Source organism: Phodopus roborovskii, unplaced genomic scaffold (assembly GCF_943737965.1).
Source record: "Phodopus roborovskii unplaced genomic scaffold, PHOROB, whole genome shotgun sequence".
Classification (NCBI taxonomy): domain Eukaryota; kingdom Metazoa; phylum Chordata; class Mammalia; order Rodentia; family Cricetidae; genus Phodopus; species Phodopus roborovskii.
In genome coordinates this window covers 5,780,453-5,792,006 of record NW_026126407.1, presented here as the reverse complement: position 1 = coordinate 5,792,006, position 11,554 = coordinate 5,780,453, and the positions used below count along the sequence as shown (strand labels likewise).

Genomic DNA, 11,554 nt, shown 5'->3' with positions numbered 1-11,554 from the left:
ACCTCCTGGAGCCTCCTTTTGGCTTCTTAAAAGACTTCTGGGCGTTAGTTTTCCCAATGTTAGGATGTGAGGGATCTGGGCTCAGCACGGAATTCTCAGCCTACTTCCTCTGAGAGCTTGAGATCCCGGGAGGGCGTCTTTGTGGCCAGGAAGAGGGATCACAGATGGCTGAGGGCGCCGCTGGGGTGAAGTGTGAGCAATGCTGGTGACTGGGGTTGCCAACGTGGGTGGCTTGGCAGGGCCGCGCCCGGGTTGGGGTGCCTGCCCCAGCGTCAGCGAGGCCGCCCCCTCTCCCCCATCGGCCCTCCCCCAGGCGGGGCCAGCCCCGACGGCGCTGACTCAGCAACGCGAGGGGGGAGTTTTGTCCCTCCGCGGACCCCGTTTCTCTCGGCCACCATTGAGCGGGTTTCCTTTTTCCGGCGCTCCGGGTGCGAGAACTAGGTCCGGCCAGCTAGGCAGCGGGCAGTAGTGTAACCCCAGAGCTCACCTGAGGACCCCGAAAGCTAACGTTTCCCCACGAGGCAGCGTGGGCGCCATGAACAACGCGGGTGAGGCGCCGTTCTTTCCGCGAGTGTTTTCCAGGGTTCTCTCCCAGGCTCGGCGGACCCGTGAGGCCCGGCGCCGTGAAAGGCCGGGGGTGGGGGTGGGGATGGGGGTTAGGGTCGGGGAGGGGGGGGAGACCTAGGGGAGGGCGGAGATGTAGCCCTCCCGGAGGGCTTTCTGGTTTCAGCACTCCCCGGGATGCTCTTGCGAAGTTAAATCTAGGAGCTACAGTGACTTTGTCCTAAAGCTGCCCCCGTCAGCCTTTTTTTTTTTTTTTTTTTTTTTTTTTTTTGAGGGTGTTATAATTATAATGGCGTTTGATTTCCCCACAGGACTGAATACGGAGAAGGTAGCTGCTCTGATCCACAAACTAAATTCTGACCCTCAGTTCGTACTAGCCCAGAATGTCGGGACCACCCATGATCTGCTGGACATCTGTCTGAAGAGGGCCACGGTCCAGGGTGCTCAGCATGTATTCCAGCATGTTGTGCCTCAGGAAGGCAAACCCGTCACCAACCAGAAGAGCTCTGGTGAGGTCCTCGACTTCTTGCCTAGTTTACTCTGACAGCAGCCTATTTTGTCCTAAAAATGGCCATGGCGACAAAGCTTTGTAACACATTGAAAGAACTTGAAATAAATCAGAGACGAGGCACAAGAAAACGCAGGCCTGAGAACATTGCTTGTATGGTGGCCTGTTAGCATTTCATTTAAACACTAAAGTGACAAATGGATGATGGTCATTGAATGCACATATGGTCTTGCTCTTATGTGAGGTTGGATATGCAATTTTCATCTAGAAGTAGCAGAAGATAAAGTTACAGGGGAAAGGTTGCATACAGGTAAACCTGAAGCAAAGATGAGCTATGTCTTTGGTCATAAATAGTCCACACAAAAATATCCATGCCCTAGAAGACTTCCCAGAATTGTGCTAAAATTTGAATATATGAAACAAAAAAACTTAATGTGATTACAACAGAATGTTGTTGACTGTTATTTTAAAATATGCTCCATGGTTGCAACTGGGGTTGCTGTGCTCCTAGGTTGGTTCCCATCAGTAGGGTACCTTGTAATAATACTCTTGAGTTCTCCTCTTGCTGGCAGAGAATTCTTGTTTTGCTGTCCTCTGTCCAGTAACCACTGTTAGAAATGCATCTACACTGAGAGATTGCTTATCCAGGAATCCAAATAGGAGAAAGTCTCAAAAAAAAAAAAAAAAAAAAAAAATTGAGCTAAAGGGACCTTCCATTATTTTTCCTTGTTTTGAAACTACTCCAAGTCTACCGAGTACTTAAAGAAAACATGTTATTGCTACTTAGAGCAATTCAAAACCCAAAGGATACATTCAACATGGGCTTTGCTGTATGTAAATTATACCTTATAAGACTGATTTTTAAATTTGAAAGGAAATGCAAAAAATCTTTTCATGTAGTAGAAAGTGCTTATCTAGGAGGCGTACCCAGGCACTTAGTTCAAAAGTGTTTGGGATGGTGTGGTCTGTTAGGCTTTCTAGTTAATTTATCACAATAGCCCTATGTGTTCAATTGCAATGGTTTCTTAGGGTAAGCTTGGAAATGTTAATCTGGAAAAGGCTGGTTAGGTCTTATGTGTTGTATCTCTTTAATTCACTCTAAATACTAATAGTGCATGATTGATGTTATTTGTTCTTGTGATGTTTTTATCTTAACAGTTCACTCAGAAGTAGCAGAACTAGATACAGGAGGAGAGGTCATATACAGATAACCCTAAAATAAAGACAACACTATTCAGAAACGCAGTTTAAGTTTTTTCTTTGTAGCAAAAATCATTCTTGTTCCATGTAGAAAATCCTCCACATACCAGTAGAATAGTTGTTTACCCATCAAGTCTTTATTCTCTATATGAATGTTTTTAATATGAGATCATACCTTAAGAATTTTTATATGCGCCTTTTATAAACAAAAAAATCTTTTCATTTTTCATATCTGTAAAGACATTATATCCAAATATGTTGAAATTTTCCTTCAGAAGAGCATTTTTATTCAAGACTCACAAAGGCTTTCAGGATAGAGACAGTTTATCTTTCAGTAGAGTCATTTGTGTTTTGGTAAAGACATCGGTTTGAAGTTGCCCTAGTCCCCACTAGTTTGGAATGCTTACAGATACTAGATTCTATCCCTTTCTGTGAAGCAGAATATTTGAACATTCTGAATATGAATGACCTCACATAGAAATGTTGAGGGTCATTGGAAATAGACCTTTAAAACTCACTCAACATTAGTATAGAAAGCGGTGAACTACAGAAGCTCTTGTTATGCATTTACAGGGGTAAATGAAGACATGATTATGTTCTTAATACTTGTTATAAAGTCTTTAGGGACAGCATCATATATGGGTTTAGAACATCGATATGTCAGAAACTTACTAAATAAGAGAATGATGGTATGTTGTGTTTGAAAATGTGGATACTGATGGCCAAGTGCATATAAAGTGTGTGAAACTGTGAAAATAGAGTACAAGAATAGTCCTCCTTTGTACCAACAATGACCTTGAACCTCTCATCCTTTTGCCTTTATCTCACATGTGTTGGGTTATGATTGTAGGCATGTACTACCATGTCTAATGATGAGGATGAATCCAGGGTTTATTGCATGCTAGTTAAGCATTCTCCCAACTGAGCAACATCTCCATCTTGGAACAGTAGTGGTTTTTTTTTTTTTTTTTTTTTTTTAATTTATTTTCTATAACAAAGTCCATTTAAATGAAAACAAACATAGACAATATTTGGGAATTTGGGCGTTGTTCTTTCCAAACTACTTCCTGCTGCTAAAGGGCACTGTCATGGGGGATTCGAAGAAGATGCACAAATCCTGGCTGTAGTCTGTAAGGCTGCTTTGTCCAGCTGTTTTGAATGTAGGATCACCTGGTACTCTGTTTCAGGTGATCTGGCTTGATCAAACCACATTAGTCTGGAAGGAATCCACATCTTTTCATTTTCTGTGGAACAGTAGTGTTTCTAAGTAACTTTACTGTGTTAAAACGATTTGAAGAGGAAAATACTTTGTTTTATTCATGTCTCAATTTTTAAATTATATATATTTTAACTCTTGAGCTGAAGTGATCCTCCTGCTTCAGCCCTCCCAAACTTTTCATTTGTGTTTAAATATTTATATAGCCCAGTTATGTCCTTTAAAAACAATTCAGTTTTTGAGAAAATAGGCAAGTGCTTTTTGTTAGGTGTAGCACTCCCTGAAGGATGCATTGTCCATTCCAAATTAAGGTTTTTGTTCATTTTAAATTAAGGTTTTTGTTCATTTCAAATTAAGATTTTGATTCCCAAATCATTCTCAGGTGATTTGTATTTCCTTAGTACTCTGTTAAGAAGTGGAATGCTTATTTTTCTAGGTCCTTGCCAATTTGTGCATTATCAAGAGGAAAAAGATCTTTTCTCATTTCACTAATGTCTTATGAAGAACTTAAAACAAAAGTTTCTTTATTCTCTCTGTCCTTTTTGGATATTATGTAATTTATTCATGATCTCTGTTCATTTTTTTTTTCCTTCGTGTTTCTAGGTTATCCTAGAACTCACTATATTATCTAGATTGACCTTGAACTCAAAGCCATCTTCTTGTTTCAGTCTCCTAAGTACTGGGGTTATAAGTATGAGCCACCATGCCCAACCTGAAAGGTTCTGGTTTTTTGTTTTGTTTTGTTTTGATTTTGTATTAGAGAGTTAAAACTTGTGTGTTTGTGTATATTGTATAGTAGTAATAGATACATGTCTTTCATTTTGCTTTGGTTTTAGTATTTCTGTTCTTTGCTGAAGATGTAGTTAAGCTGGTAGAATGCCTAGCATGTACAAATTCCTGGGTTCAAGTCTTAATATCACATAAAACCAAGTATGGTGATGTATACCTATCTATATTCCTAGTGCTTGGGACATGAAGCAGGAGGATCAGGCATTCAAGACCATCCTGGCTGTATATAGTGGGCTATATGAGACTCTGTCAAAAATAAATAAATTTATTATTTCTGTTACTTCTTATTTAGTTGTAATGTCCAAGTCTTATGGATTTGGTGTTGGGACAGTGTAATCTATAAGCAGTCATAACTTCTCGGTTTGCTTTCTCATTTTAGGACGATGCTGGATCTTTTCTTGTTTGAATGTTATGAGACTTCCATTCATGAAAAAATTTAATATTGAAGAATTTGAGTTTAGTCAATCTTACCTGTTTTTTTGGGACAAGGTAGGGTACTGACCTTGCGTGATTCTTTTTGTTTTGAAAACCTAATTAGGGGTGGCCTTTATATTATTTTGTTTTTCTTGTTATAGCGTACCTTTTTATTATAGATGTGATACCATTCTGATTATTCCAATATCAGAAGTCTGTCTTCTCAAAGGCAGAACTACATTTCCTCCTTTTCCTTTTGTAGTGCTAGAGTCAGAGCAGGGCTTCTGGTGTGCTGTTGACAAGGCTCTAACCCTGAACTCTAGCCCCACAGCTGCTTTCTGTTTGGTCGGTGGCTGTGTTCTCTGAGGAAATAACAAATCTATTGATTCACTGCTTGTGTTTTCTTTATTTAAAATTTAAAACTTTATTTTCAGCAATTTCCCTTTCTAGTATCTTTACTTAGGTCTTTTAAGCAACCAGTTTCTTTTGGTAGCACCTTTCTGGGGTGGGGTGGGGTGGGGTGGGGACAGTAAATATTTTTATTTCATTTAAAACTTTTTAAAATACTAGATGCTTACTGATTAAAGACTCTAAAATAGGATTTATTTAAACATTAGAATGAATGTGCAATACATGGGTACAGCATGTTGAAATACATTTGCAAGTATAAGAAAAGGCCAGATATTCTTTTGAAGGCAAATACTGATATTTAATTACCAGCTTCAATTTAAAAAAAGACTTACATATTGGATTCTTAGTTGTTACAGGATTCCCATTCTACTGATCACGCATGCCATTGATGTGATTAGCTCCCTTGCCTTTAATTTTATTTATCTTCTCTTACTTTAGGTTGAACGCTGTTATTTCTTCTTGAATGCTTTTGTGGATACAGCCCAGAAAAAAGAGCCTGAAGATGGGAGACTGGTGCAGTACTTGCTCATGAACCCTACAAATGATGGTGGACAATGGGATATGCTTGTCAATATTGTTGGTAAGAGCTGGTTTCCAATTAAGGCTCTGCAGTTAGGAGTAGGCCATTTCTTTGGTGGTTATGTACACAGTGGAACTGGCTTCCAAGAGGGCTGCTTAGTTGCTCTGTAAACCTTTCCTTCTCATTCTCACTGTGAAGTCCCTTTCTTTGACTGATAAGAAAAAGATACCATGAAGGCTTGGCTGGGAGAAGAATTAATTAGAAGTAACTTCCCATTAGAAAAAAGCACTGAAGGTCTGGAGAGATGGCTCAGTGACTAAAGAGCACTGGTTATTCTTTCAGAGGACCCAGGTTCAATCTCTAGAACCCACACATGCCCATAACTGTCTGTAACGCCAGTTCTAGTGTATTAAATCCTCTGCCTCCTTTACATGGTGCACAGACATACATGCAGGCAAAACATCCATACACACTAAAATAATTTTAAAGGAAAGCTTCTTGACTGGGGAGTCAGGAAGCATATTGATTGGACTAAAGAGATGGGTAAGCAGTTAAGAGCACTTACCCATTATAGAAGACCCAGGCTAAGTTCCTAGTACTCAGTGGTGGGTCACAACTATCTGTAACTCGACACTCTTCTGGCCTCAGGCACACACGTGGTGCATATACATAAATGCAGGTAAAACACTCATAAAAATAAATCTGAAAAGGAAAAGAAAGTTGGTTTGGTCATATAGATCAGTGGTAGAGTGCTTGTCTGCTGTGCACATGGCCTTGGGTTTGATCCCTAGTAACGCAGACACAACAAATCAGCACACAAAGCAAACAAAACCCTGCATTTGTATGAAAATGTTTTTTCCAATATTTTATAAAGTATGATAGGTAAAAATATCAGAATTAATTTCAAGGTAGATGACTGTACATGTTAAGTCTGTTTAAGGGATGGGAAGTATAGCTCAGTAGTAAGGCACTTTCTCAGCATGCTGGAGGCCCTCAGTTCAGTCCTTAGAATCAAACAATCCAACAAGACTGGTAAGGTCTGGGCATGAAGTCCAGTGTGTAGAGTGCTGCCAGTCATGCATAGAGGTCTGGGTTCAATGTTGAATCCTCAGCAGCAAATAAACCAGGTATAGTGGTATGTGCCCATAATCCCAATACTCGGGAGGTTGAGGCAGAAAGACTAGAAGTTCAGGGTTATTCTTAGCCACAGAGTTTGAGGCCAGCATGGACTACATGAAGCCCTTTTTCAAACAAGTAAACAAAACCCCACCCATTTGCTAATACAGCCTATTTTAAAGTAGCCAACATTTTCAATAAGATTTCTAAAACTAGAATTTATTTTCACTTTGTTGAACACTAAAATTTGTTGTTTTTTTTAGAAAAATACGGTGTTGTCCCTAAGAAATGCTTCCCTGAATCTCATACTACAGAGGCAAGCAGAAGAATGAATGATATTCTAAATCACAAGGTATAGAATATGAGTAGGAGGGACTGGATTAGTGTACTTGACCTTAAAACTGTAACTGATTTTTTTTTTAAAGAGACAGGATAACTATTGATGTCAAGGTCTATCAGTGCTGTGGCTACATGCTAGCTTCAAGAAATCATTAAGATTACTGTGTTTTGTTTCTTTTTTCTTAAATGTATTCAAGGGAAAAGGTCCTGGGTTCGGTTAACATGGGTCTCGAACACATAGGTTTCTGTGCTGCTCACTTGCTTCTAGTAGAGGTGTGCTGAGGCTGCTTCATGTACAAGCAGAAGCAAGCAGAACAATTTGTATGACTTCCTTTAGAAGTGTTCTTTGTTCTTAGGCTTACCCAGACCACATCAGTGTGGTTTAACCACCCACTGATAATTTGATGTAGTCACTGAACTGTTTTTATGGCTTAAGTTACCCTAATGAATCATTTCTCCTCCACATTTTCCCAGGGATGATTATAAGCCTTGTGTGGTGGTGTTTTGCTTGCCAGATCTCTTTTTTGAAAACTGGAAGTTTCCAAAATCTGCCACCCATATCTACAAGGCTGAAATTAGATGTTATCTCCAGGGGAAATAGTGTGTTTAAAAATAAGTATAGATACTTTCCCAATATTAGATGTAGACTATTTCCTACCCAGGGAACTCTGGTGTCTCTTATCCAAAGGCTAAAAGATGCCATGATGGAGGAGGTATTAAGAATCTTTGGGCTTTTTGTGGCTTATCTAAAAAGCTCTCAGGATATCTTAGCTTTGGATTTCATTTTGATTGAAAACAAGTTGCTTTAGCACTGCAGTTTAGTTTTGGAATCTCTTTAATGTTGGATTTCTCCCAAAATTGAAGAAAACTGGAAGTCATGTTGGAGGTTTATGTAGTCATGGTCACAGTGACTGGTTAGAGAAGGTAAAGTGGGTAGAAAATAGAATTCTAAATGAGAGCGTGTAAGAGTGCTTAGTGCTTCCATGCTCTGTCTCTTCTTTTCTAAGGGTGGTGGGTACTAGAACCAGACGTTCTCCCATGCACACATATGGGGGGGGGGCTATTCTTTGGGAATAGTCCACATTATCTGTGTCCTTATTGAAAGTATTTTTCACTATCTAAGTGGACCAGTTCAGGAAAATCATTTGTTTTTATAAACTTTGCCCAGGGTGTTAGGCTTATTAAGAGCTTGTATAACTACTGGAATGCTGAATAAGTTTCTGTCATAGATGAGAGAATTCTGTATACGGCTACGGAACCTGGTACACAGTGGAGCAACCAAAGGGGAGATCTCATCTACACAAGATGCCATGATGGAGGAGGTAATAAGAATCTTTGGACTTTTTGTGGCTTGTTTGAAAAGCTCTCAGGATATTCTGCTAAGCGATTATGGAATGTAGTCACTGCAGTGAATATTTAATTGAAGGAAAGCTACTTATTTTTTACTTAAGAAGTAGAGACAAAAGGATCAAGAGCTTAAGATCGACATTGGCTGTATAACCTTGGCTACAGGTTCCCTGTCTCAACAAAACAACAAAAACTACTTATTTTAAAGCTGAAAAAAAAAAAAAAAAAAAATGAGGTTTATACTTGCTTGTATTCTGAAGACTTGTTCTGGGGTTTCCTAATTCCTCATTTAGGTTCTATATAAAACCTTTTCTTTTATGCATTTTATGAAGAATGCCTTCTGTGAGTTTGGCAGTGAGGGAATAAAGAGAAGACAAGTTTCATCTATCAAAGAGCTCAGGTTTTGTGTGGCACTCCCTCCTACCCTCCCTCTTCCAGCACTGGAAATGAAACTCGGGCACTCTTGCGTGCTCTATCTACCTGAGCTGTATCCCTGGCTTTATAAGTTTAGTCTTTTGAAAAAAAGAAAAACTATGAATAATAATAACAAACTGTGTGCTAGATGTGTAATGAGGAGCTGTCGATGGTTGTATCTATTAAAAGTAATGTGTGTAAAACACAGAAATTGAAAAGTTGCCAAATAGGCATTTATTATCAAAGCAGATAAGAGTGTATTAATCATACTCACATTGAGTACTAATAGACTAAAGCTGAAATTCTCTGAGAAAAGAACAGATAATGCTTTTTCCAGCCTGGGGGCACATTGGTGACCATATTAAGACAGGGAAGTGGAATGACTTGGCATTTTGTCACTTCTGTGGAAAAAACATGAATGTTTAAGGGAAACAATGCAGCATAATGGAGCATGTCTTCAGTGTCAGATCGATGGCCTTTTCTGCTTGGCTGCATGACCTGGGACAAGTTCCTTGCTCCTTCAAGTCTCAGTTTGTTCATGAGTTACATACCCAGTGTTTGACATGTAGCTGTTTCTTACATATTTGAATGCAGTGTTTATTTGCTAACTGCATTTAATTTATATTCAGCTTTCTTTTTTAAAAATAATTTATTTTTATTATTTATGTGTATTGGTGTTTGCTTGCATGTAGGTCTCTGTGAGGGTGTCAGATCTTGGAGTTACAGACAGTTGTGAGCTGCCATGTGGGTGCTGGGATTTGACCCGGGGTCCTCTGGAAGAGGAGTCAGTGCTCTTAACCACTGAGCCATCTCTCTAGCTCCATATTCAATTTTCTTAAATGTTCTATTGAAGAACATTCTCCTAGTACAGAGGAAAGTGATTTTAGAGTTAGATGTACCATGCATTTAAATTTGGACTTGGTTACCTATATCCCATGATCTGCTCACTAACCTGAGACTCAGTTTGGGATTTCAAATACTTCCCTTGTTGGAATGGTGGGGAGTCAGGGAGAGGAGGGAGATCAACTAAGGAATTAAATGTCAGAATGCCAGGTTCTAGTGCCCTGCATATAGCAAACACTTAGTAAGCATTTGTTGACTTGTCTTCCCATTTAGGATGGTGTTTCTTGCTGAGGCCATCTCTCCTGACAGTATGCCTAAACTTGTGATTAGATTAAGGTAATGGGAGTGTAGCAGGCAATGAAGACTGTACAGTCAGGGCCAGCAAGTGACTCAGCAGGTGCTAGTGAGTGCCTCCAAGCTTGATGACTTAAATTTAATCTTTGGGCCCACACAGTGAAAGGGAAAGATGGATATTTGCTAGTTATCCTCTGGCCTCCACACATGCATGCACAAATAAATAAGTGAATATAATAACTTTTAAAAAGGATTATATGCTATGGTTAATGAAAAGGTTCCAATAGTAGTAGTACTACTTTTTTTGTTTTTTGTTTTTCAAGACAGGGTTTAACTTAAGCTGTCCTGGAACTCACTCTGTAGACCAGTCTGGCCTGGAACTCACAGACATCTACCTGCCTCTGCCTCCTGAGTGCTGGGATTAAAGGCATGTGCCACCACCACCCTGCCTTCTTTTTTCTTAGGATTTGTTTTTACTTCTGAGTGTTTTGCCTGCGTTCATGGAAGTGCAGGAAGTGCAATGCAGTACGCATAGAGGCCAGAAAGATACCAGATGCCTTGAAACAAGAATTACAGACAGTGGTGAGCTGCCATGTGGGTGGCTGGTTCTCTGCAAGAACAAGTGCTCTTAACTGCTTGAGCCATCTCTGTAGCCCCCAGAGATTACCTCTTATAGATCATAAGTATCATATTGGCCTATGGTGTTTGCTTCAGTGATCCTTGGATTAATAATATGTTTGTGTTCTAACCATAAGATTAATAGAGAACTGTAAATGATACAGAATTATAGTCATACATTTTTACATGTTTTCTTTTGTTTTGAATTCTTCTACCCCTACCTTGAAATCCAAAGATAATACTTATTAAGTAAAGGCTTCTTTACTTAATGACTTACTTCATCTGTTCACTACAGAATCTGTGTGGTAGGTTTTTACAGTTTTATAATCTTCCAAATAACTCCTCATTATTTAACCTGACTCTTGTAATGAAGAGTCTAGCTTTACTTAAAGCCACAAATTAGTGTCTATGATTTACCTAGCCTTATGGGCAAGTCTCAATGATGACTTCAGTGAGTAACCATGAAGCCAAGGTAGTTGAATGGAACTTGTTTATGCCAAAGGCATTCTTTCAGAGAGGAGTGTAGGTGGTTTGTGGATGTGGTAGACTCAGCAGATCTTTTTGGAATCATGTAGCCACTTCAATTACAGGTGTTCCCCATGTGCTCATTCTTGAAGCCTCCAGATCCCTTTAGGATTATTATTGTATTCTCTTCCAAAACATGCTCTATTAAAAATAAATTCTGAAGCGAAGGCCAAAACTGATAGTTGTCAGGGCCATGAAAGGGGGCAGGAGGTAATTTTGACAGGTTAGGAAATTCTATAGCAGGGGTTCTGAAAAACATCATTAATAGGGCTGGAGAGCTGGCTCAGTGGTTAAGAACATTGACTGCTTTTTCAGAGGACCCTAATTCTGTTTCCAACACCTACATGGTGGCTCATAACCATCTGTAATTATAATTCCAGGGGATCCTACACCCTCTTCTAGCCTCTGGACACCAGGCACACATTGTAGGCAAACA

General features: G+C 39.5%; 1 protein-coding gene across 3 annotated transcripts in view; it reads left to right on the top strand.

The window, feature by feature from the left end:
- The first annotated feature begins 347 nt into the window (after positions 1–347).
- Blmh (bleomycin hydrolase) overlaps positions 348–11,554 on the top strand; it is a 38,169-nt gene continuing 26,962 nt past the window's right edge. The window contains exons 1-6 of one of the 3 annotated variants that reach the window (XM_051179963.1): positions 348–548; positions 876–1,073; positions 4,657–4,766; positions 5,541–5,682; positions 7,002–7,090; positions 8,307–8,399. In XM_051179963.1, coding sequence (XP_051035920.1) covers positions 536–548; positions 876–1,073; positions 4,657–4,766; positions 5,541–5,682; positions 7,002–7,090; positions 8,307–8,399 — 645 coding nt within the window. In that variant the 5' untranslated portion in view covers positions 348–535. Of the gene's footprint in view, positions 549–838; positions 1,074–4,656; positions 4,767–5,540; positions 5,683–7,001; positions 7,091–8,306; positions 8,400–11,554 lie in introns of those variants that run through there. The other 2 variants (XM_051179962.1, XM_051179964.1) reach the window with 2 other exon arrangements.